The following is a 26,797-nucleotide window of genomic DNA, read 5'->3' on the forward strand; positions in this document are numbered from 1 at the left end:
AAACAGAAAAAGAGATCATGCCTGGTCAACTTGGGGGTAGGAAGCTAAGTCTAGTTTCCTTTCTTCCTTCCTTCCTTCCTTCCTTCATTCCTTCTTTCCCATATGAAGCTTGTGTTTGAGCTGGGAATTGAATTTGGTACCTCAGAGCCTCAAGCATGAAAGTCTTGTGTGACCACTGTGCTATCTCCCTGGCCTGAGTCTAGTTTCTTAAACAGTGAGATTTTTCAAACATTGTACTTCCTCCTATATTTGTGTCACCCTGTCCATTGTATGAGTCATTGGCATTTTGACCTTTCACACAAGAGGTGCCTGTGTGATCAAAGTCAGTGACAAGGACTGTGCAGACCAGCCCTGGGGCACAGCAGAGAGCCCAGAAGGTAGGGAGCAGGAGTGGCAGCCAAGTGGAAGTAGGGTGTTTGGGGAGAGGATCCCAGGCCTGAGGGTGTTTTGTGTCCTGGTCAAAAGGCCATGCTCATAAGAAAACACATGTCTAATTTGAGGGTGAGTTTTCCAGGGGTGCATTGGGTTTGCAGGCTCTACCTCTAGTAGGAGGTGGAGTGAGTGAAGGCAGGCAGTAGGCAGGTTGGCGTTGGAGGCTAGGGCCTGAGTCAGCCTGGAGGCAACAGTGATTAAGTTGGGAGTGAGGGCTGGCATCCAGGCTGGGAGTAATCCTGAATTCAGAAAGAGGAGGAGGTTTACCAACTGCAGATGCCAAGCAGAGGCTGAGGAGGATGTGGAACCCAGGAAGCTGCAGCTAATGTCCTATAACTGTGGAGTGCCTGGCTATTGAGGGTGGGGGCTGAAGGAGAATGTATGGGGGTTGGGGTGGGGAGGTTTAGTGAGGGCAGGGCGTGGGGAGTCACTAGGGTGGGAGGGCTTTTTAAAACTAATTTTGGTGGGTGAGCTTCTAGTGCATATGAACACTGTCTTTCTGGGGAAGCAGAACACATTCCTTTCTGCTGCACACCAAGGCCATGGTGGGGAGGGTGAGGCATGTGACTGTTACCTAGTTATGTGGACATTGCCACACTCTCCATCTTCTGCAACACTGTCAGCCTTTGGCTTCCTATTGCCACATTCTGTGACCTTGCCACCTCCAGACATCCTTCTTTAGCAGTGCCAACAACTGTTTGACCCCTAAACCTTCTATAACCTTCCTTGTCCCTGTTACCACATGTCTCTAAACTTCCTGGCTCATCCTTTCTGCTCCAGCCCTAGTGCCACAGACCTCACTTCTGCTTTTCTGCCATGCCCTGTCACATCTCTGTCTGTTCATCCACTCCCCTCACTCTGTGAACCCACTCTTGCCCAGTGTTTCCTTTAAGCACTTGTGTCTCGAAAACCTTAGGCTCCTGCCCTGGCTCCTTACCTTGACTTCTAGACTCAGTTTCCCACTAGCTGTCTGAGTGGAGTGTGATGAGCAGAGAACTAGGGAGGCCAAGTGACATGCTAGACCCAGTGGGACCAAACACTGGGCTCCAGAGCCAGGCTGCTCAGTGTGGGGCTGTTGTAAAGGGGTTTGAGGGCTGCCTGTTATTAGGTAAGCATGTGTGTGTTTTCATCTTCCCTCAGGGGGGGTGGGGGTGGGACTGCTGTTTTCCAGGCCAGCACTGGCCACTAGGCCCCTCACCCAGACTCTCAAGGGCCCCAGTGTGGTCTCCTGCCCTCCCACTTTCCTTGCTCCCAGGCCCTTTAACGTTACCCTGGTGGGCAGCAGGGGCAGCCATGGCCTCGTTGAGCCCTCCTGGGAACCCGCTGATGCCCAGTCCGCCTGCCTGTGTCTTGATTGCTGACTTGAGCTCGTGGTTCTCCCGAATCAGCCGTACTAGCTTCTTCAGCTCCTCATTTTCCCTAACCAGCCTCTCAATTTGATGCCGAAGCCCCTCATAATTGGTGAGGAGAGACATGCCCAGGGAGCGCAGTGCCTGCAGGCTGCCCAGAGCCCCGGGCCTTGCCCGGGCTGGAGGATGGCACCAGGGTTTGCAAGATTGGCCCAGCGGGCCCGGGCTATTGTGAGGTCAGAGGCTGTGAGCTCCTCCTCTGGAGGAGGCCCTGGCTGCTGGAACTGGGCTCTTCATGCCGGCCCTGCCTCAGCCTGAGCCTGGGCTGTGGGGCCCCTTCTTTGTCCGGCTGACTCCACTTCCAGGAAGCCCCTTTGGGGAGCCTCCTCTTCCCAGGGGAAAACTAAATGCTGCTTCTAGGCCTTCCCTTCAGGTGGGCATGTACAACCTGCCTGTATGCAGTTGACTCTGTGAGGCTCCCAATCGAGGGGGTGTGATGGTGGGGGGGAGCTGTGAGGTTCCCCAGTATCCAGCAGAGGGCCTATGCAGTTGTGGGCAGGCATCCAATGAAGATTCAGCACCCTTGATAATCCAGGTGTGCCCTGCTTGGGCTTCTGGGCACACCTGTCAGCTTTCTCCTGGGTATCTTGTATTTGAACACCAGGTCCTGTGTGTGTTCTTACGACTCCAGGTGCTTAGTCTTTCTCTGACTGCTGACCCAGGGCTACTTCATCCAAACACTGAGCTCTGTCTGGTCCAGAACATCCGTTTCTGTTGATTCCATTTTCTCCATTTTGAATCCCACAGTGGCAGTCCCTCTTAAACCCACATGCCCTGATTACTTGAATATTCTGACTTTTGCATTTCAGGAACCCAAGACTGAGTTCCTGGTCAGCTTCCAAAAAAGTCAAATCTCTGTCCTTGCTGTGCTTCTGTTTTCAGAGTGGTCAAGGCAGTGAGTGTGGCAGCCTGACATGGAGAGTTGAGAGAAACTGTGTCTTCCACTGCCTCTGGGGTGTCCACATTTCAATAGTAGAGAGTGGTGAAGTCCTGCCACTGGCTGGTGGGTGCACTCCTGGTAGGAGGTTGGGAACAAATACAAATGTTGAGGCCTATATAGGGCTGGAGGAAGTTTGAGCCAGGCATTCCATGGGCACCTCACAATAGGAGCCAGCCCCCACCCTCTCAATGCCCAATACTGTAATCCCAGCTGAGTCACTCTGGCCTGGGGAGTCCAGTACATCTCTGTCTCCTCTGCTTTTTCTTTTCTTTTTTTTTAAATTTATTTTATTTTATTTATTTATTATCTTTTGTTGCCCTTGTTGTTTTATTGTTGTAGTTATTATTGATGTCGTTGTTGTTGGATAGGACAGAGAGAAATGGAGAGAGGAGGGGAAGACAGAGAGGGGGAGAGAAAGATAGACACCTGCAGACCTGCTTCACTGCCTGTGAAGGGACCTGCCTGCAGGTGGGGAGCCGGGGGCTCAAACCGGGATCTTGACGCCGGTCCTTGAGCTTAGCGCCACCTGTGCTTAACCCGCTGTGCTACAGCCTGACTCCCTGCTTTTTCTTTTCTTACCTCTTTTTCTTCTAAGTTTTTTTTTTGAATATTTATTTGTTTTCCCTTTTTGTTGGCCTTGTTTTTGTTGTTGTAGTTATTATTATTGTTGTTATTGATGTTATTGTTAGATAGGACAGAGAGAAATGGAGAAAGGAGGGGAAGACAGAGAGGGGAGAGAAATATAGACACCTGCAAACCTGCTTCACTGCCTGTGAAGTGTCTCCCCTCACTGGCAGGTGGGGAGCTGGGGGCTGGAACCGGGATCCTTATGCCAGTCCCTGCACTTCACGACATGTGCACTTAACCCACTGTGCTACCGCCTGACTCCCATTTTTTTTAAACTTAGTATTTAATTGGGTTGAGATGGAGAGGAATTGAGAGGAGATGGGAGATAGAGAGGGAGAGAGACACCTACATCCCTGCTTCACCACTCATGAAGCTGTCACCCTGCAGGATACCAGGGGCTTGAACCTGGGTCTTTGCACACTGTAGTGTGATTAATCAGGTGTGCCACTGCCTGGCCCACTCTCTGCTTTTATAGAACACTGCTGTGTCTCCTCCCCACCATGAAAATGAGTTTATCTTCTCAGTTCCCTTCTGCCATTCAATCTCCCAACAGCTAGCTTTTCCTTAATTTTTATGTCATCTGTGATGGTTTAATATTAACTTATTTATGTATTTTGTTATGAAGAAGTGAGAGGGAGAGGGTGGGGAAGATAGCATAATGGTTATGCAAACAGACTCTCATGCCTGAGGCTCCAAAGTCCCAGGTTCAATCCCCTGCACCACCATAAGCCAGAGCTGAGCAGTGCTCTGGTGTTTCTGTCTCTCTCCCTCTGCATCTCTCTCAAAAATAAAATAAGTAAAATATTTTTTAAAAAAATTTTAAAAAAAAGAAGTGAGAGGGAGAGGGTGGGGGGTAGATAGCATGATGGTTATGCTAAGAGATTCTCATGCCTGAGGCTCCAAAGTCCCAGGTTCAATCCCCCGCACCACCATAAGCCAGAGCTGAGCAGTGCTCTAGTGTTTCTTTCTTTGTCTTTCTCTCTCTGCATTTATCTCAATGATAATAAACAAATAAATAAATAAATAAGTGAGAGGGAGAGAACCTAAGCATCATTCTGGTATATCTGATTCAGGGATTGAACTCAGGTTTGAGAGCCCAATACTTTACCCACTGTGCCACTTCTTGGGCTTCAATGGTTACATTGTATATATCATCTTGGCTACAGAGCTCTGGTGTTTGGTCAGACAATGATCTACAACTTTCCATGAAGATATTTTGTAAAGGAGACTAACAGCCAGACTGTGTTGACTCTAAACATAACTCTCTTGACAAATAGGTGGGCCTTATACAATCAGTTGAAAATCTTGGGTCAGAAAACAGAATGTCCAGGGAAGAAGGAATTCTTCTTTTCTTTTAAATATTTTTATTTACTTATTATTGGATAGAGACAGAGAAATTGAGAGGGGAGGGGAGATAGAGAAGGAGAGAGACAGAGAGACACCTGCAGCCCTGCTTCACCACTCATGAAGCTTTCACCCTGCAGGTAGGGACCAGAGGCTTGAACCTGGAACCCTGCACACTATAATGTATGTACTCAACCAAGTGTGACATTGCCTGTCCCTCAGGAAGAAGGAATTCTCAAATCCTTGAAATCTTTGTCTCAATTTCCAACCTGTTGACTTGCTCTACTGATTTTGGACCTGCTAGTTCCATTTATTTATTTATTTATTTATTTATTTATTTATTTATTTATTTATTTATTGGGTGACAGGACCACATGTATGCTTGAACTCAGCTCCTTGAGCATGTTCATATGTGTGCTTGACTAGGTGTGGCCCCACCCCCTAACCCCCCCCCAAATTAGTTAATTCCTTGAGAGAAATCTCTTAGTACATGAGAACCCATACTGAGGTATCGTTTTTTCTTTCCCTTGGTACTAGTGCACCTTGTCTTTAAGAAATGTGGCTGAGCACCAAACTGCATGGCAGCACCCAGTTGGGAATGGGGGGGGTCTCAGTGCAGGTCATAAGCAGGCACTGTCCCTGCCTAATGGACCTTATAGTCTGGGGGTAGGGAGCAGTCACAGGGTAAATGTCAGCTAACTCTCACATATTGAAGCCTGAGTGGCTCAGCTTAGGCCCCGCTCATTCAGGATAGCCCTCCTGGAGGAAGTGTGGTTGATGTGTAGCAGGTGTCATGGAGTGGGAGAAGCTTTCCATAGTGGGGGTGGCCCTGCCTTTTCCTTTCTTTGTTCTCACCTTATCCTTCATTTGCTCTCTTCTCTCCCCCTTCATTTTAATTCTCTCTCCTTTTGTGAAAGACTTTATTTTGTTGCTGGGCTTTTACTCCTCTTTTTGATTGAAAGAAACAGATAGAAAAAGACAGAGATAGGGAGTCGAGTGGTAGCGCAGTGCATTTAAGCACAAACGGTGCAAAGCGCAATGATCCCAGTTTGAGCCCCCAGCTCCCCACCTGCAAGGGAGGTTGCTTCACAAGTGGTGAAGCAGGTCTGCAGGTGTCTATCTTTCTCTCCCCCTCTTTGTTTTCCCCTCCTCTCTCCATTTCTCTCTGTCCTTCTAACAATGATGACATCAATAACAACAACAATAATAACTACAACAATAAAATAAGGGCAACAAAAGGGAATAAATAAATAAATATTAAAAAAAAAAGACAGAGACAGAGGGAGAGAAGGGAAGACAACATAACACTGAAGATTCCTCCTATGTGCGTGCAAATGGGGTAAGCTTGAACCTGAGTCATGTGCATGGGTGTTGAAACAGGCATTCTATCAGCAAACTATTAATTTACATATTAATTAATCAGAACCAAATCATCATTCTGGCACATAAGATGTCAGGAATAGAACCGAAGACCTAGTGGTTGTGATTCTAAAGCTTATAGCCATTGTATCACTTCCTAGGCTGCCAAAGGTTTATTTATTTGATGAAAGAAAGAGAAACAGACTGAGCATCACTCTGCCATATGTGCTACTGGAAACCTCAGGCTTGCAAGTATATAGCTGAGTCACCTTTCCAGTAACATGATGGCATTTATTTATTTATTGATTTATTTCTGTTGTTTACTCATGTGTACAAGCATCCTTTGGTACCTGGGCCATTTGGGTTTGGATTTAAGATGAAGAGGAGCACAATTTTGGAGAACAAGGGGTTCATCCAAAAATTTATTTTTGAGAGAGAGAAAAAAAAAGAGAAATAGAGAGACTATCACTCTGGAATGCTTCCAATGTCATCCTCCTATGCCATGTGCAGGGCTGGTTGAGCTGTCCCATCAGCCCCTCACACAAAGATTTTTATCCATATTGTTTTGGTTGGTGTGTCTGGGGACTGAGATACTGGGTTGCCTCCACTGCCATTGGTCTAGCTGGCCTGGATGATTCCCTCACTTGCTTGTGCAGAGTAATGTGTCTCCTCTCCCTTCTTGGGTCACCAGCTTGTACAGTTTGTTCTCATCCCGTTGGCTACATTAGACTTGGCCCTGCGTGCAACTTGGCAATGCCCCTGGGGCTCTCTGCCCATGTCCTGATTTGGGGTTCTTCTCAGGCAAATCACCATTTCCAACACCAAGTTGTGGATGAATGCAGCCTCTCTGCCAGGGCCAAGTCCACACACCAAGAGTGCCCATGCTGCCTGTGGTACTCCCTGGACAGGCTGGGAGGCACTTCTAGGGCAGGGAGGCAGACTACATGTAGGCTGATGCTTCCCCTAGCAGTGTGGGCTGCTCTCTCTGCCTTCTACAGCGCTGTGCAGGCTTTGGTGCATAGTAGGTGCTCAACAAAATATTTTTCTAAAAAAAAACCACTTATTTATTAATGAAAAAGAGAACAGAACATCAGTGTGGTGTACACATTGCCAGGGATCAAACTCAGGACTTCATGTTTCAGGGCCCAACATTTTATTCATTCCACCATTTCCTGGACTGCTGAAACGTTTTTTTTTTTAATAATGTGGACCTTCGACCTCACACATATGTGATGCTACTGCTGAGCAGCTTCCCTGGCTGAATGTTTTCATTTCTTTTTTTCCCTCCAGGTTATTGCTGGGCTCGGTGCCTGCACCATGAATCCACCGCTCCTGGAGGCTATTTTTCCCCCTTTTGTTGCCCTTGTTGTTGTAGCCTCGTTGTGGTTATTATTGTTACCATTGTTGATGTTGTTCATTGTTGGATAGGACAGAGAGAAATGGAGAGAGGAGGGGAAGACAGAGAGGGGAAGATAAAGATAGACACCTGCAGACCTGCTTTACCGCCTGTGAAGCAACTCCCCTGCAGGTGGGGAGCCGGAGGCTCGAACCAGGATCCTTACGCAGGTCCTTGCCCTTTGCGCCACGTGCACTTAACCCACGGAGCCACCACCCAACCCCCGAATGTTTTCATTTTTTATTTCAGAAAGGAGAGATGCTACAGTTCCACTCCACCTCCCACAGAGCTTCCCCTAGTGCTAACCACAGTACTCCCAGTTGGCACTACGCTCTATGCATGGTAAGACATGTGCTTTACTGAGTGAGCTATCTCCCAGTCCCAAGAATGCATTTTTCAAAGATTTATTTATGAACATTAAAGAGAGAGAGAACCAGAGCATCACTCTGGCACATGAAATTCTGGGGGATCAAACTTAGGACCTCATGCTTGAGAGTCCAAGGCTTTATCCTCTGTGCCACTATCTGGGCCATAAGAATGCATTTTCAGTCTACCATTCCCCAACCCCCCCCGAAATCTCTCCTCAAGACTGCAAAGCACCTGCCAGTCAGTGGCAAGAACAGCAGGTGCCAAGTGGTCTGAGCATCCAAGGGATTGTGCCTGCGTTTCTGAGGGACCAGTTGTCCCTGTCTGGAGGGCCTTGTGGAGACAGATGGCTGGGAGATTGGAGGTTTTGTCTGGGACTGTGCCTGCTAGTCTAGCACCAGGGACAGGGGCCTTGGAAGAAAGGTACTTTAGGTCTCTGCTAGAAGTACAGTCCTCTGAAAATGTGACCTTGTCACCAACCCGAGGACTTATCCAGTCCCTTCTTGTGCTTGACTACAGTCTGGCAGAAGACTAGGAAAGCTCTGTCAGGCTCTGCCTCACAGCTACTTCTTCCTGCTCTCAGATCCACACCAAGATCTTATCTGTTTTATGGACCACATGCTATTTCCTTCAGACAGACAGAAGGAGAGATACCAGAGCACCTCCCATATGGTGCCCAGGCACTAACCTGGGCTGGGTGCATGGAAAGGCAGTCACCCTCTCTGGTGAGCTATCTCTCTGGCCCCTCCCTGGTACTGACAAAGCCTTATTTGGAGGCAATTGGGGAGGGGTCTGGCCTGGAGAGCCACATCTAGGCCAAAGTGGAACACCCCCAAGGGTAAAGAGGTCACCTCAAAAGAGGGAGGGAAGGGCTGGGTATTGGGGCTGCAGAAGACATGTGGTCAGAGCCTTGGGGATAGTTCCTGTGCCTGTTTGCTTCCTAGCAGCAGGGAGCACTAGCTCAACGGTGCCCCTGGGGTGGCATTGGGTGACAAAAGCAGTCATAGAAGACATGGGCTTGGTGACCCCTCTAGGGAGGAGGAGGAGGTGGCAGAAGGGGAGATTGAGTGTGAGTGATGCAGAATTATTACAGCCTTCCTAGGACACTGGGGGTTGGAACCAGACTTGCCCAGGGAGGGGAGGGTCAGGGCTGAGGCAGGCCTGGTCTAGGGGAGAGGATGGTACCAGCCGCAAAGAACCTTGGCCTCTCTCTCCCCAGGAGCTTAGATTAGTCAGGCAAAGGGCAGCTTAGGGGGGGTGCATGGGTGTCTACAGAGGTGGAGTCACTGTCTTCTGTCATTTATGTAGCAGTGGTTACTTCACAGCCTGATTAAGAAAAAATAAAAGCAGATTTGGGAATGAGTCACCTGCAGGAGGAGACTGTTTACCTTTGGATGCCACCTTTCTTGAGGGCTCACTTCTGTGTCTTTCCCCAACCCCCATCCCAACCCTAGGACTCTGAGAGTGACTACTCTGACAGGCAAGTGATTCTACACTAATTACAAGCACCAGTTATGTGACACTTGCTCCATCAGGCAACAGGGATGTTACAGAGAGTGACAGAGTGGTTACAGATCTGTGACCATGTATTGGGTGAGGGCACTGCTGGGAAAACTGAGGCAAAGAGCATCTAGTCCTGGAAGGAGTCAGGGAAGTGTCCCAAGGGAATGATCTCTGAAGGGCCAGCAAAATAACTCACTTACATAGTGCACTGCTTTACCATGTATGTGATCCAGGATCGAATTTAGCCCTTACTATATTGAAAGAATCTTTGGTGCTGTGGTCTCTTTCTTTTTTTGCCTGTATATCAGAAGAAAATAAAAGACAGAAGACAAGACAATACAAGATAAAGCAAAGCAAAGCAAAGCAAAGCAAAACAAAACAAAACAAGCACCATATATCTGAAGATCTCTCTGAGAGGACACTGGGAGATGGCTCACCTTGTAGAGTGTACTTTCTCATATATGAGGACCTGAGTTCAATCACCTGGCCACCACATGAGACCACTCAGAGGGAGAATCTTCATGAGCAGTGGAACAGTACTGTGGTGTCTCTCCTCCCCCCCATCTTTGTCTTATGCTATCAGGAAAAAAAAATTGCTCATGGCAGTAGAATCTCAGGCTTGAAGCTCCAACCCAGTGAAAATTTAATGGCAAAATCCTCCTCCTCACCCTCATTCTTCTCTTCTTCCTTCTCTTCCTCCTCACCACCACCATCATCATTTCTGTGAGAAGTCAGCCAAGCTACAAGATAGTGAATGGGTATAGACATGGAGTGGGGCAGGTGATGTGCAGAGTGGGGACACAGAGCAGGCTGGGTACAGCAGGGCCTGGCAACTGAGTGGGCTTTGGATCTGACCCTGGATATTGGGTGGGGCCATGGCTCTCCCTGAAGCTGTGCCTCTGGACACAGGGGTTCTTGTGGCTTTCACAGGCATGGGTGGTAACAGAGCCATGCTGTGCTGGGCAGTGGAGCAAGGAATCTGCTCTGTCCAGACCCAGAGATGCTGCTTCTTCCAGGTCAGTCAAGAAAGAGTAGTTGAGGGCACAAATGTCTTTTTATGATCCTATTGCTGTTAATTATGAGTTATATTATGCTGAGGTCAGAGAACAACACTACTCTCAATAGTTCTAGGGAGCTGTCATTACTTCATTTGATTGCTAGTCACTCTTCCATTCTGAGCACGAGCAATTCATAGCCTTACCTGTAGGCCTGTGGGTGGCCAATAGGGTTTAGCTACACTGTTCAGCTCTGGCTTATGATGGTGCTGGGGATTGAACCTTGGGCCTCAGAGTCTCAGACATAAAAGTCTATGTTATCTGGCCCTCCTTATTTATTTAGCCTCCAGGGTTACCACTGGGGCTCACAGCCAGCACTATGAATTCATTGCTCCTGGTGGCAAATTTTCCTTTTGTTTTCCCTCTATTTTGATAGGAGAGAGATAAATTGAGAGGGAAGGGGAAAATAGAGGGAGAGAGAAAGATAGGCACCTGTAGACCTGCTCCACTGCTTGTGAAACATCCCCACTTCAGGTGGGGAGTGAGGGCTCAAACCTGGATCCTTATGCATGACCAGGTGTGCTACTGCCCAGCCCCACCTTCTTATTTATTTTTTTAAATGCAGAATGGGAAATGAATGCAAGGCCTTGAGCATTGTGCAATACCACTTATCACTGACCACACCACCACTCCCCCCCACCCAACACTTCCCTTCTTTCTTGAAAAAAATCTTTTTTTTTTAAAATCTTTTTTTATCTCTTACTGGATAGGGACAGAGAGGTTGATAGAGAGGAAGATAGAGAGGGAGAGACAGAGATACCTGCAGCACTGCTTCACCACTTGTGAAGCTTCCCACCTGCATATGGGAACCAGGGGCTTAAATGTGGGTCCTTGCACACTATAGCATGTGTACTTAGCAAGGTGTGCCACCACCTGGCCCATCTAGAAAAATTCACCTTGCTAATATCTTTTTTCTTTTCTCTTGTTCCCATTTTGTTGCCATTGTTGTGGTTGTTATTGTTGTTATATCTGTTGTCTTTTTAATATTTATTATTGGATAGAGTCAGAGATAAATTGAGGGGGAGGGAGAATAGAGAGGGAGAGAGACAGAGAGACACCTGCAGCCCTGCTTCGCCACTTGTGAAGCTTTCCCCCTGCAGGTGGGAAAGCTTGAACCTAGATCCTTGAACACTATAATGTATGTGCTCAACCAGGTGCACCACCACCTGGCCCCATAGATGTTGTTGTTGTTGTTGTACAGGACAGAGAGAAATCAAGAGAGGAGGGGAAGACAGAGGAGGAGAGAAAGATAGACACCTGCAGACCTGCTTCACTGCTTGTGAAGCAAACCCCCTGCAGGTGGGGAGCTGGGGACTCGAACTGGGATCCTTATGTGGGTCCATGAGCTTTGCGCCATGTGTGCTTAACCCGCTGCACTACTACCCAGCCCCCCACCTCTTGCTAATTTCAAGCATTGTTTATTTATCTATTTATTTTTACTGGAGCACTTCTCAGCTCTGGTTTATGGTGGTGCAGGGGATTGAATTTGGAACTTTGGAGCCTCAGGCATGACAGTCTCTTTGGCATATCCATTATGTTATCTACCCCCACCCAGCATTATTTATTTTTTAAGTATTTCCTTATTTATTATTTATTTATTTTGAATAAAGACAGGAAGAAATAGAGAGAAGGATTAGACAGGGAGAGAGACACCTGCAGCCCTGTTCTCCCACTCATGAATCTTCCCCTGTGCAGATGGGAACCAGGACTTGAACCCAGGTCCTTAAGCACAGTGATGTGTACATTCAGCCAGCTGCACCACCACCCGGTGACAGAGAAGGGGAGAGGGGGAGACAAAGACAAAGAGAGGAGAGACACCACAGCGCTACTCCACTATCCCTGAAGCATCCCTTAGTGCTATCCATGGTGCTCCCAGGGAGTGCTGAAGCTTGAACCCAGTACCTCACACATGGAAGGCACACACTCTATCAGGCAGGCACTCACTCTCCCAACTTTGGCTGAATATTCTTATATGTATCTGTTGGCATAAACATGCCTAAATTTATCTTCAGCCATGTATAAAGAAGACCTGTTGCTGTGCATCTTTGCCAACACTCGGTATGGTCAGACTTCTGGCATCTCAGTGTAGTTTTGATTTCATTCAGTCATTCATCAAACACTTATCAAGTGCTTCCTCTATATCAGGCACTGCTTTTGGACAGTATTTGCATTTCCTGAGCTGTTTATGAGGGTAACTCACGAACCCCGTGTTGCATGACCATTTGTTTCTTTTTAAATTTTTAAAAAATATTTACTTATTCCCTTTTGTTGCCCTTGTTGTTTTATTGTTGTAGTTATTATTGATATCGTTGTTGTTGGATAAGACAGAGAGAAATGGAGAGTGGAGGGGAAGACAGAGAGGGGGAGAGAAAGATAGACACCTGCAGACCTGCTTCACTGCTTGTGAAATGACTCCCCTGCAGGTGGGGAGCTGGGGACTCTAACCAGGATCCTTCTGCAGGTCCTTGCGCTTTGCGCTACATGCGCTTAACCCAGTGCTCTATGGCCTGACTCACTGTGCTGACCATTGTATGAGGTATCTGTCACAGTGTCCACCAGGGAATCATCTGTTAAACACCTTTGGCATCTGTTTACCTTAGAAGGCACAGGTCAGGGAGTCAGGTGGTAGCATAGTGGCTTAAGCACATGTGGCGCAAAGCACAAGGACTGGCATAAGGATACCGGTTCGAGCCCCTGGCTCCCCACTTGCAGGGGAGTCGCTTGACAGAAGGTGAAGCAGGTCTGCAGGTGTCAATCTTTCTCTCCCCCTCTCTGTCTTCCCCTCCTCTCTCCATTTCTCTCTGTCCTATCCAGCAACAACGACATCAATAATAAAAAACAAGGGCAACAAAAGGGAATAAACAAATAAATATTTTTAAAAAAAGAAGGCACAGGCCAGGAGGATAGCTGCACCTTCTTTTTCTGAATCATGGAGCAATCTATGTAACTATGTAACTACCAAGGCTATATTATTTTAGGGATAGAAGCAGAGAGAAAGAGACAGAGACAGAAAGAGACAGAGACAGTACAGCATCAAAGCTTCCTTCAATGCAGTGGGGTCCAGGCTTGAACCTGAGTCACATACATGGCAAAGCACACTATTGAAGTGAGCTATTTCACCAATCCTCAAGGCTACTACATCTTTGGACCCACAGGTGGTATCTTGCATGCAAGGAGATGAGACCCACAACAGGCAAGGTGAGAGTTAACTACCTGTGTTCTAGACCTTATGTCTCAGAGGAATCATTGTGTCTTGAGGCACTCCAGAGGTATAGCTCTCAGGGTCCCCATAAAGACTTGCCACATTTTAAGAGTGTGTGTCCTATGAAGCAGGGAAAATGGCTCACATGTGTTGTTTTCGACGGGTTATGTTGTTTTCGCCGGGCTGGCTTCACAGGCGGGTAACAGACGACCAGGGACTCATGGTTGAGCTGTAGGCAGTATCTCTTTATTCATGCAGGACGCAACACAATCTAAGAGGAGCTAAGCTAAACTCAAGGTACTGTAAAACTCACAATGCTGCCTTTATATATACTTGCCAAGTAGGGTGGAAACAGGATGTGACATAGAGAGGGTGGAGAGAAAAGTGACTGGTGAAAATCAGAGTGTGACAAGGAGGGGGCAGAGCAGGCGAGAATCCTATCACTGAACCACCAATGCCCTGGAGTGCTTTATGTAAATGTAAAAGTGATTTATGTAAATAGACCAAAGCTTTGAATGGGATTAAATCTATCCCTATATAGGCATATGGTTAAGCAGAAGCCAGGGGGAGCTGGCATACTATCCAACACACCTGCTAGAGCACACACTTTACCATGCATAAGGACCCAGGTTTGGGCCCCAGCCACCACATAGAATCACCATGTGGGAAGGGGGAGGCTACATGATCGGTGTAGCAGTGCTGTGGTGTCTCTTCTTCTCTCTGTCTCTCTGTCTCTGTCTCTCTCTCTCTCTTTACTTCTCACCCTCTATCTAAAGGGAGTGGTGGGATCGTGCTTATGGGAGACCTGGTAATAGCCTTGGTGGTAAAAAAAAAAAAAAAAGTCTCTGTCCTCCTGGAATCTCCAGAGATATGATTTTTATCTTTCATTTCTGATTCCTTCTCACCACCAGTGGGACTGATTGCAACCATCAGTTGTGATGCCAAATAAAACCATTAATACCTTACTTTTATTTGACTGCCAGAGAAACACAGACAGGCTTAGCTAAAGTTCAGAGTCTCAAGCAGAAGAGGAAAGGGCTTTGTTAATCCTTGACCTACATTCATTTTTTTTTTTTAAATCCAGTTCACTGAGCCAGAAATCTTATGCAACACAACACACCCATTTTAAACAACTTGCTAATTAACCACCATGAAAATGAAATAAAGTGTATTTCTCTAATGACCCATCCAAAGTTTCCTTCTACAGTTTCTAACCCCACCTCTGACCCAAATACAAGAGCTTTCCTAGTGATTTTTAGAGTTACTTATCACTGGGACTTCTCTGGGAGATTCACACTCACTAATTCCCCTGTTCCCAGCAGACTTATTGTCCCCTCTTCTTACAATTACAAATGGAGACAGGGAGAGAAAGAAGAAGAGGAACCATAACACCACTCTACCACTTGTGAAGTTTTCCCTAGGCAGATGCTCCCATGTGCATGGTCAAGTATATGCTCTAGTGGGTGAGCCATCTCTCAACCCCTTTTCTGGAGTTTTGTGCCTGGTTTCTTTTTTCAACAGTGCTTTTGAAAGCCACCATGTGGTTGTATGTTCATTAGTTTGTTCCTAAGTATTGTTCCGACCAGATGACTATACTACAATTATTTTATTTGTACCTATTGATGGATATTTTAGTTATTTCTATTTTTGTCGACTATGGATAAAGCTGTTATGAACAGTTATGTCCCAGTCATTGGATAAAAGTTATAGGTTTATCATCACAATATATGTTGTAATTTAACTTAAAAAGGGTTTGGGGAATGAGGAAGCAATTACAGAAGCCAGATCTTCTACCTTCTGCAACCCTCAATGACCCTGGGTCCATGCTCCCAGAGGGATAGAGAATGGGAAAGCTATCAGGGGAGGGGGTGGGATATGGAGATTGGGCGGTGGGAATTGTGTGGAGTTGTACCCCTCCTACCCTATGGTTTTGTTAATTAATCCTTTATTTAATAAAAAATAAAAATAAATAAAAAATAAATAAAAAAGAAAGAAAGAAAGAAAGAAAGAAAGAAATAATAAAATAAAATAAAATTTAAAAAAAAAAAGGGTTTGGGGAGCTGTGGCACATAAAAGGATTCATAGCAGGGAGCTGGTCTAGGTGCTACAAATAAACGATTTCATTTAAGGTAAAGCAAAAGAGGTTTATAAGGGCAATACAAAAATATGGGACATATATTTTAGATACACAAAATAAGCAATTGTCATCAAGCGTTAAGAGTACTCTGGGTCCATTGCTTCTCGGCCTTTTGGCTAAGATCAAGTGAAGAGTACTCTAGGTCCATAAAGTCTGTGTATAGTTATCAAAAGTGTAGTCCCATAAGACAAACAATTATCAGCTGAGGTATAGGTTGCTCATGACTGTAGAGGGGTCTTAAAAGTTTACCGGCTAGCAGAGTCACATGTGTTCAGTTCCCAGGAGAAGTAGTCATGGCGGATACCTGGAGCATCACCACCGAGATGCTTCTGACCAGGAAGAGAAGCAGCATCCAAAGAGAGACACTGAGCCACTCCAAGTCCGCACTTTTATACATTCCCTTCTCTGTGTCCCCGCCTCAGGAAGACAGAGAGGGGGAGAGAAAGACAGACACCTGCAGACCTGCTTCACCGCCTGTGAAGTGACTCCCGCTGCAGGTGGGGAGCTGGGGGCTGGAACTGGGGTCCGGTCCTTGGGCTTTGCGTCACCTGCACTTAACCTGCTGCACTACTGCCCGACTCCTGAGTTACAATATTATTTTTTATTACTTATTTGTTGCCCTTGTTGCTTTATTGTTGTAGTTATTACTGTTGTCGTTATTGAATAGGAGAGAGAAAAATGGAGAGAGGAGGGGAAGACAAAGAGGGGGAGAGAAAGATAGACACCTGCATACCTGCTCCACTGTCTGTGAAGTGACTCCCTTGCAGGTGGGGAGCCGGGCTCTAACCAGGATCCTTACACCGATCCTTGCGCTTTGTGCCACGTACGCTTAACCTGCTGCGCTACCGCCAGACTCCCGAGTTACAATATTTTAAGATTACAATGAGAAGGACAACTATGGAATGGTTTTACTCATAAGTGGCATATAAAGAACTGGAACACATGAACTTGAAAACAGGGAAAAAGGGGGTCGGGCGGTGGCGCAGTGGGTTAAGCACACGTGGCACAAAGCACAGGGACCGGCGTAAGGATCCCGGTTCGAGCCCCCGGCTCCCCACCTGCAGTGGAGTCGCTTCACGGGCAGTGAAGCAGGTCTGCAGGTGTCTATCTTTCTCTCCCCTCTCTCTCTGTCTTCCCCTCCTCTCTCCATTTCTCTCTGTTCTATCCAACAACAGAGCAACGTCAACAATGGCAATAATAACCGCAACGAGGCTGCAACAACTAGGGCAACAAAAAGGGGTAAAAATGGCCTCCAGGAGCGGTGGATTCATGGTGCAGGCACCGAGCCCAGCAATAACCCTGGAGGAGAAAAAAAAGAAAAGAAAAAGGAATTCAGAAAAAAAAAAAAAAGAAAAAAAAGAAAACAGGGGAAAAGTATATGTATAGTCAACTCTTAACTATGTCCTTAGGTGGTTACCATGTGGGGGGCACTGAACTTTGATGGTGGGAATGATGTGGAATTACACCCGTATTATCTTATAATCAGATAAATCACTGTGAAATCACTAATAAAAAAGATTACAATGTACACACATCAGCAAAGTTATGTATCTTTGTCTTCTCCCCCTCTCCATTTCTTTCTGTCCTATCTAACAATGATGACATCAGTAACAACAACAATAATAACTACAACAATAAAACAAGGGGAAAAAAGGGAATAAATAAATATTTAAAAAATACTGTGACCCAATATTAATCACAAATAAAAAATGGAAAGAGAAAGTGCAAAGATGTAGAGAAATGGAACTATCATATGGTCTGATGGAAAAGTAGACTGGCATAGCCACTATGCAAAACAACTTCTCCTTTTGTAAATACCTTTCTGTTGTCAGAATCTAAGGGTTTGTTTTTCATTTTGTTTTTGTTTTAAACAGTTCTTCATTGTGACCTGGGAAGTGGTGCAGTAGTTTGAACAATGGACTTAAAAGCATAAGGTCCTGAGTTAAATCCCCAACATTGTGGCTATGGAACCATGCAGGAATTCTCAGGACTGATAAGCTGAAGAGAATGACTTACTGTGTCTAAGCTATTTAATCAAATAACATGGCTCACAGGGAGCTTCCGGTTTCCCTCTGGGAGTCTGGAATTGTGTAGAAGTGCCAAATGCACAGCCCTCTGTAGGATTCATGGGCTCTAGATGTCTAGTAAGCTTCCTTGCTAACCAACACTTCACATTTCTTGTGACAATTCTTTGCTCAGGGACTAAGTCCATACTGTCTGACTCCACAGGAAGAAGATTCTTGAAAATCTGTGCCTAGTTGCTTCCAGACTTTGTCCCATGTGCTGATTTTGTTTCTTCTTTTTGCTCTATATTATGTCACAGCCGTAGGCAGAACATGCTGAATCCTGGCAGTTCTTCCATTGAATTGTGCAACCTGGTGGTGATCTTTCAGACTCTGTCATGACTTCTAAGACTGACATGTGTTTTTGGTTGGTGTCGTTTTTTAATATATCATGCTAATAACTATATACAGTTATCTGCTTTTTTTTTGTTGGCCTTGTAGACTGTGATCTTAATCAGATTCACTTATTAATTCTGATACTTTGGTGGGTTTCTTAAGATTTTTGATTCACTTTTTTTGGGGGGGGCTTATAATGGCTAGGTATCTAATAGGAAGGCTTTTTGTTTGTTTTTGGTTTTGCTTGTTTATTTTTTAGTACCTAGGCCTTGCACATGTCTGATTCCACTGCTCTTGAATTTTTTTTTAGTAGATTTTTTCCCCTGGGGCTGGTTGCTGGGGAACTTGATAGTGTACACATGTTACAATGTGCAAGGACCCAGGTTGAAGCTCCCAGTCCCCAACTGCAAGGGGAGAAGTTTCACTAGTGATGAAGCAGTGCTGACGATAACTGTCTTTCTCTCTCCCTCTTTTCCTCTTTTTTCCTTCCCCCTTTCCTCTCAGTTTATCTTTGACTCTGTCCTAAATAAATAAAATAAAATATCAAAAGTCATTTTTTCCTGCAGAAAGAGACAGAAGAGATACTACAACAGTGCCCCAGTACCTACTGGAACTCTCCCTGTACTGTCCATGATCCTACCACAAGGTGCAGGAATTCAAAACTCAATCTCAGGCATCCCGCCTGGAAGGTACCTACTATGCTGGGAGAGCGCTCCCCTTTCCCTGTGGCTCCTGTTATAATGGCAAGATGCACTGTGTCAAGAGCCAACAGGGACTGAGAATTTGAGGTCTAGTGTTCTCACATGGGTGAGCCTCCCCCGTGGCCTCAGGGAAAGAGAACCAGGGGCACTTAAGAGTCCTGCCTTAACTAGGATTGAGTGTGGGGTCCTTTGGATTCATGTGTTCAGTCATTATTGGTGAAGTTAAGCCACAGGAATGGGGTAAGGGCTCAGGAAAGGAAAGTATGCCATTGAAGGGAACAAGTATCTAGGTTGTCCTGTTTTTTGTTTGTTTGTATTCTTCCAGAACACTACTTAGCTCTGGCTTATGGCGGTGCTAGGTACTTAACCTGGGACCTTGGGGCCTCAGACATGAACGTCTTTTTTATAATCCTTATGCTATCTCCCCAGCTATGGTTGTACTGTGTTTTCTCAGAAAAACACTTCATGCATGGGGTGCTAAGTTGAGTTCATGTGGGTGTGTGGGTGGCATCCTCACCCCAACAAGCAAGTTTCAGATGAAAGCAAAGTGTCTGGGCATTCAGCTCAGCTTGATGAAGAAGAACATAGCTGGTCAGGAAAGGCCCATATTCCCTTCTGGCCATTGGTGAGCACAGGCACTGGGAACTAACACAAAGTACAGCCCTGGGAAGGTGCCAGACACAGCCCTGGGAGCTGCTCCCAGGAGCCTTCACAAAGAGACTCTGCTTTATTGGTGTCTTAATTATTTAAATGGAGGGCAAGTGGGAGATTAAAAAGAGGCCCTGGTGATTAAAAGAAAGCCCTTTGCTTCCACCTCAGATTAAAGCAAACATGGCGCCTCTTCACTGTCCAAAGTTGAGAGACTCTGCTCTTTTCTCATAAAACTTCAAACAATTGGTTCTTTATAATGTTCATGAGAAAGAGCAATCTCAACTTGGTTGGAAGGAAAAGACTTCACTACCCCACCACCTGTGGAATTCCCTTGGTGCCATCCACGGTGCTCCCATGTAGCGCTGGGGTTCAAACCCAGGGCCCCACACCTAGTAAGGTATGTACTCAAGTCTGAGCCATTTCCCCAGCCTCCTGAGTGCTTCTGTTTTATCTACGTGTCTTGTTTATTTTTTAACTATTTTATTTTATTTTGCATCCAGGATTATTGCTGAGGCTTGGTGCCTGCACTACGAATCCACTGCTTCTGGAGGCCATTTTTTTCCATTTTTTGTTGCCCTTGTTGTTTTTGTTGTTGGATAGGACAGAGAAATCGAGAGAGGAGGGGAAGACAGAGAGGAGAGGATGAGAGACACCTGCAGACCTGCTTCACTGCTTGTGAAGTGACCACCCCCTGCAGGTGGGGATCTGGGGGCTGGAACTGGGATACTTGAGCTGGTCCTTGAGCTTCACACCATATGTGCTTAACCTGCTGTGCTATCACCCAGCCCCCATTTTATTTTATTTATAAAATGGAAATATTGATGAAACTATAGGATAAGAGGGGCACATTTCCACACAGTTCCCACCACCAGAACTCTGTACCCAACTCCCTCCCTTGATAGCTTCCCAATTCTTTACCTCTCTGGGACTATGGACCCAGGGTCATTATGAGGTGCAGAAGGTGGAAGGTCTGGCTTCTATAATTGCTTCCCTGCTGAACATGGGCATTTGGCAGGTTGATCCATACTCCCAGCCTGTCTTTCTCTTTCCCTATTGGGGCAGGACTCTCGAGAGGTGAGGCTCCAAGACACATTGGTGGGGTCGTCTGCCCACATTTTATTTTATTTTATTTTTTTAAATTATTTATTTAGTTTTTACCAGAGCAATGCTCAGCTCTGGCTTATGGTGGTGCCAGAGATTTAACCTGAGACTTTGGAGCCTCAGATGTGAGGGTCTCTGCATAGCCATGATGCTATCTACCCTGCCCAATGTTGTTTTTAGATTTTATTTATTTATTAATGAGAAAGATAGGAGAAGAGATGAAAAGAACCAGACATCACTCTGGTACACGTGCTGCCGGGTATTGAACTCGGGACCTCATGCTTGAGAGTTCAATGCTTTATGCACTGTGACACTTCCCAGACCACCCATTATTTTTTTTTAATAAGAGAAAGAACAGCACACACACACAGATACAGAGAGACAAAGAGAGAGAGAATGAGACCCCAAAACACTGCTCAACTCTGATTTATGGTGGTGCAGGGGATTGAACTTCTCTGTTCCAGTCTCTTGGAAACAGAGTTGGCAGTCAGCTGAGGTCAAGAACAAACACCTCATCACAGACCCCTGCAAGCGTCAACCCGGCTTTGACCTAGCACGTTATGATTGGGCCCTCCTCCATCGCTATCGAACAGGCCATGGCCGGTGCGCCGCTATGTTCCATCGCTGGGGAGCCAGAGACGACCCCAACTGCCCCTGCGGCTCCAGACAGACTATGACCCACATAGTCAACGACTGCCACCTCTCCAGCTTCAAAGGAGGTCTCGAAACTTTACATCAGGCTCAACCTGACGCTGTTGACTGGCTACTGAAGAAGGGCAAACGCTAGAAGAAGAAGGGGATTGAACATGGGATTTCAGAGCCTCAGGCTTGAAAGCATTTGCATAACTATTATGTTATCTTACTTGCCTTTTGTTCACTAATTTTTTTGTGGGCCATGTGTATGGCTTATTTACTTTTTAATTTCTTTGTTGGGGGATTTTTTTTTTTAGTTGACAGTAAATACAATAATTTGTCCATGCATAACATTTCATAGTTTTCCACATAACAATACAATCCCCCACTAGGTCCTCTGCCATCATGTTCTAGGACCTGAACCCTCCCATCCACCCACCCCAGAGTCTTTTACTTTGGTGCAATACACCAATTGCTTACTTATTTTTAAAAGAAAGATTTGCTTATTGACACACACACACACACACAGAGAGCCAGCATATAAACCAAGCATCATTCTGACTTGTGGGATGCCAGGGGTAGAACTTAGGACCTCATGCTTTTAAGCCCAGCGCTCTAGCCACTATGCCACCTTCTGGGCCTCACTTTTATATTTTTGTCCACTAGGGCCTCCTGTCTTTGCAATTCCACTACTCCAAGTAGGCATTTTTTCCCTTTTCAACTTCAGACATAAACAAGGGGAGAGGGAGAGAAGAGGCACCACAGCACTGCTCCACCATTCATGGAGCTATCACTCTGACACATGCAAAGCCAGAGATCAAACTTGGGACCTCGTGCTTGCAAATCCAGAACTCTAGCCAATGTAATACCTTCTGAATAGCCTAAAGCTTTTACTTTGTCCTCCTCTGATGGTATTTTGCTGCATGTGGAATTCTGTATTGAAAATTATTCTCTGGCTGGAGTAGATAGCATAATGGTTATGCAAAGAGATTCTCATGCCTGAGGCTCCAAAGCCCTAGGTTCAAGCCCACATACCACCATTAGCTAAAAAAAAAGGAAAAGTATTCTCTTCTCCTACCCAGTGCCCTTGCAATTTGAAGATATTATTCCATTGTCTTCAGGCACTTATACTTGTTGATGAGTCTGTCAGGTTCACTGTCTTTCTTTTATTGGTGAAGCTGTCATCATTTTTGGGCTAGTACCCTTTTATATAATCTTTTTGGCAATGTCTTTCATGTTATATGACACATGCAGACAAATGCACAAATCATAAACACAGGCCATGGTCCGGGAAATGGTGCAGTGGATAAAGGGTTGGACTCTCAAGCATAAACACAGGCCTATGAATTTTCCATGTTGATGCTTTAGGGTGCTCCATTATATGACAAGATGGTGACTCATGTCTTCACCCTCCTGCTGAGTTATAGGCTGTTTTCTGGCTTTGCCTATAATCAATTATACAGCCACGGACATCTTTTTTTCCGCCAGGATTTTTGCAAGGACTCTGTGATTGCATGACTCCATTCTTCTGAAAAAAATCAGCCAGAAGCAGTGAAGCCCCAGAAAGAACAAAAGAAACCAGTGAGTATGACTAAGTGTGCACACTGCTGGGAAGCTGTTGCCTAGCCCCAACCACTGGATTTTTAGCTTCAGCTAAAATATATATATATATATATATATATATATATATATATATTCATTCAAGATGCTTGCTTTTGATTTTTTTTAAATAGAATCCCATTCCTGGAGAAAATTCTTTCATTATCTCCCTTGTTTTTTGCCTCTTTCTCATAAATCCATAAATTGGTTTTTTTTAATTTTAAAATTTTGGATAGAGACAGAGAGATTAAGAGGGAAGGGGAGATGATAGATAGGTAGGTAAGTAGATAGACAGATAGATAGATAGATATGGATGGACTTGAGCACTGTTTCACTGCTTGTGAAGCTTCCCTCCTGCAGGAGGGGACCAGGGTCTTGAACCCCAGTCCTTGTGCATTATAAGGTGTGAACTCAACCAGTTGCATCACCAACTGCCCCCAGTACATTTTAATAAAGGAAAAGAGAATGTTTTGGTGGCAGATGAACCAGCCATCCTACTGTCTGGGAATCAAGTGCAGGTCCTAGGGGGAAAGGAGCTGCCTTGGGAGGTTTAGCACCATCTCCCCAGACAATACCTTTGGTCCACCTGCATGTTAGCTGTTGGACCCAGGCAAAAATTAGTAATGTCATGGGCCCTTTGGAATATACCTAAAATAGACCTACTAGCTTTTTCCAAAATAGAGACCCCAAAGCTCATCTGCTATATTCTTGCCCAGTTCTGTTTTATATCTTTTTTAAAAATATTTTATTTTATTTTTGAGAGAGATTTAGAGAGAGACACACACAGAGAAACACCAGAGCACTGCTCAGCTCTGGCTTATGGTGGTGTAGGGGACTGAACCTGGGACTTTGGAGCCTCAGGCATGAGAGTTGCTTTGTCTGACAATTATGATATCTACCCCTGCCCTCTTCTTTGTATCTGAATGCTTTTTAGCCACCAAGTTGCCGATGCTACCATGATGCCAACCTGGCTTTCCTGGGCAGATGACTTCACCATTGTGTCCTGGAGCCCCACCTCTCCAGAGCCCTGCCCCACTAGGGAAAGAGAGACAGGCTGGGAGTATGGATCGACCTGCCAGCGCCCATGTTCAGCAGAGAAGCAATTACAGAAGCCAGACCTTCCACCTTCTGCAACCCATAATGATGCTGGATCCATACTCCCAGAAGGATAAAGAATAGAAAAGCTTTCAAGGGATGGGGTGGGATACGGAACTCTTGAAATGGGTGAGAATTGTGTGGAAATGTACCCCTCTTATCCTATGGTCTTGTTAATATTTTTTATTTATTTTATAAATTTTAAAAAAGTTTTAAGACAGAGAGGAAAGAGAGAACACTGAAACTTCCATCAATGTGGTGGGAGTGGGGCTCGAACCTGTGTTGTGCACATGGCAAAGCACTATCAAAGTGAGCTCCTTTGGCAGCCTAGGGTTCAGATTCTTGAACCAGTGTCCAGAATCCCATGGAAGTCTGTTTCAGGTACTGGAGCAATTAGTGCCAGTGTGGCTTATCCTAGCCCAGTGCAGATATTTCCATGGCAGACACTGGTGGTATGCCTGCCCTGGTTTGGGTGCTGGCCTGGGTATCATGGGCCACACTCCTGCTCTGATGGCATCTGCTTGGCCAGATGGCAGGTGGCACAGGGCACCTGTGCTGGCCTCTAACCATCATTTTCAGCAGGTGTCAGTGATAACGTTGTATGGAATGGACAATGTTGTGGGGGTGTAAACATGTCCTGTGATCTAATCTTGAAGATAAGAATGGATCAATGCAGCCAATGAGGTGGAACAGCATACAAGGCCTGGGTTGAGGGCCTGGGTTCGATCCCCAGTTGTCACTGCTTGTGACAGAGCAGTGCTCTGGCCTCACTCTCTTAAATCAAGCAAATAAATTTTTAAAAGAATGGGTTTGTTGGTGTATTGTACCAAAGTAAAAGACTCTGGGGTGGTGGGGGAAGGGTTCAGGTCCTGGAACATGATGGCAGAGGAAGACCTAGTGGGGGTTGTATTGTTATGTGGAAAACTGGAAAATGTTACACATGTACATACTACTGTATTTTACTGTCGACTGTAAACCACTAATCCAATAAAGAAGTTTAAAAAATGGGTTTATTTTCGACTATTTATGCAAGTATGCATTTTCTTTTTTTAATGTTATTTATTTTAATTTTTTTTCCTTTTTGCTGCCCTTGTTATTGTTGTTGTTGTTGTTATTGCTGTCATCATTGTTGGATAGGACAGAGAAATGGAGAGAGGAGGGGAAGACAGAGAGGGGGAGAGAAAGACACCTGCAGACCTGCTTCACCGCCTGTGAAGTGACTCCCCTGCAGGTGGGGAGCCAGGGGCTTGAACCGGGATCCTTACGCCTGTCCTTGTGCTTGGTGCCACATGGGCTTAACCCACTGCACTACCGCCCAGCTCCTGCAAATATGCATTTTCAATCAAAGAATAAATTCACCTTCAGGGGATGCAGCATAGAGATTATGCAGAAAGATTTCCATGCCTGAGGCATTATAGAAATTGGAGTTTAGCAGAGGTCTGGTAAAAAAAAAAAAAAAAAAAAAAAAAGAGGGGCTAGGTGGTGGTGCATTGGGTTGAAAGCACATGTTATAGTGAACAAAGACCCTGGTTCAAGCCCCCCATCAGCACCTGCAGGGTGAGAAGCTTCACAAGAGGTGAAGGAGTACTACAGGTACTCTTCTGTCTCCCTAGCTCCCCCTTCCTTCTCAATGTGTCTATAAAAAGATAAAATAAATATATATATATATATATATATATATATATATATATTTTTTTTTTTTAAGTGTCTATTTAAAAAGGCGGGGGAAGGAATCAATTTGCTAGCTTTAGAATGGCCGCCTCTGCCCCATACTGTCTGCAGGAGGTGCTGACACATGCCTATAGGTGGGTGACTGGGCCTCATCTTCTCTGCCCCCAAGGAGTCACAGGATGGGGTATAGGAATGGACTGAGAGGAAGTGGCTTGCTGGGGGTGCTTTGAGAGGGCTGGAGTAAGCCTAGCTCTGGCTCTGCTCTGGGTTGGCTGCTATCAGGAAGGGTAGGCACTCTGGGCTGGGCAACCCAGATTACTTTGGAAAGTAGGCAGAACATGGCCAGGCTAGAGCTGCTCATCAGAGAGAGGTAGCAGCTGTTGGAAGCAGGAGGCCCGGAATGTACACGGTGACTGGTATCCTATCTGCTTTGACTTGGTCGTGGAGCCGTCTTGCTCCCATCTCAGCCAAGTCTTGTTTTATGCTGGGCTGCTATGAGATTGTTTCAGTTTAGAACATCAAGGTTCCTATCTATGGGTGCCAGCCCTGCTCCTAGCAACACCAGGGTGCCTATCTGTGGGTGCCAGCCCCAATCCTAGCAACACCAGGGCCTGGTTGATAGGGCCAGGCCTGCTCCCATATGCCAGGGGTTGATTTTCCACCTGAACAACTCAGTGAGTCTGACCTCACCATAGCTGCAGCTCTGCTCATCTGGGACAGGCAGCGTACCACCTTTTGCCACCTGTTCCCTCTGCCAAATTGATTCTTGGGCTGACCGGGTGAACAGGAATGGCCTCACCCACACTCTCCTCTGGCCTGCTGTTGCCCTGCTGCCAGACCTAATCTTTCTCCTCCTCCCACTTCCCTCCCTGCCATCCTCATGCCTGCAAAATTAAGAGCATTAGAATGCCCCTCCAATCCTACCTGCCCATAGCCTCCCTAGAGGCTCCCTCTGCTTTGCTGCAGCATACCATACCCAGGCCAAGTTTTACTTTGTTTTCCCTTTATGTTCTTAAGTCCTGCCAATGAGTGAGATCATTCCATATTCATGTTCTAAAATATTAGAATGCAGCCCCACACCTCCCCTTGGACGGAGCGTTCCAAACATGAGCTCAACTGTGGCTCCTGCTACAGCCCTTCTACCCCCCCAGGGACAGGCCTGTGGTTTCCCGTCTTT

General features: G+C 45.9%; 1 protein-coding gene and 1 long non-coding RNA gene across 2 annotated transcripts in view; one reads left to right on the forward strand and one right to left on the reverse strand.

The window, feature by feature from the left end:
- SPATC1 (spermatogenesis and centriole associated 1) overlaps positions 1–2,109 on the reverse strand; it is an 18,276-nt gene extending 16,167 nt beyond the window's left edge. Inside the window, exon 1 of the mRNA XM_060197627.1 lies at positions 1,703–2,109. Within this exon, the coding sequence (XP_060053610.1) occupies positions 1,703–1,907 (205 nt within the window). The 5' untranslated portion in view covers positions 1,908–2,109. The remainder of the gene's footprint in view (positions 1–1,702) is intronic.
- Positions 1,349–24,956, forward strand: LOC132540383 (uncharacterized). Its single transcript, XR_009551565.1, has 3 exons — positions 1,349–1,540; positions 22,744–22,836; positions 23,789–24,956. It is a non-coding gene; the product is annotated as an uncharacterized LOC132540383 (long non-coding RNA).
- The last annotated feature ends 1,841 nt before the right edge of the window (positions 24,957–26,797 follow it).

The sequence above is a fragment of the Erinaceus europaeus genome, chromosome 1, assembly GCF_950295315.1.
Source record: "Erinaceus europaeus chromosome 1, mEriEur2.1, whole genome shotgun sequence".
NCBI classification, from domain to species: Eukaryota; Metazoa; Chordata; class Mammalia; order Eulipotyphla; family Erinaceidae; genus Erinaceus; species Erinaceus europaeus.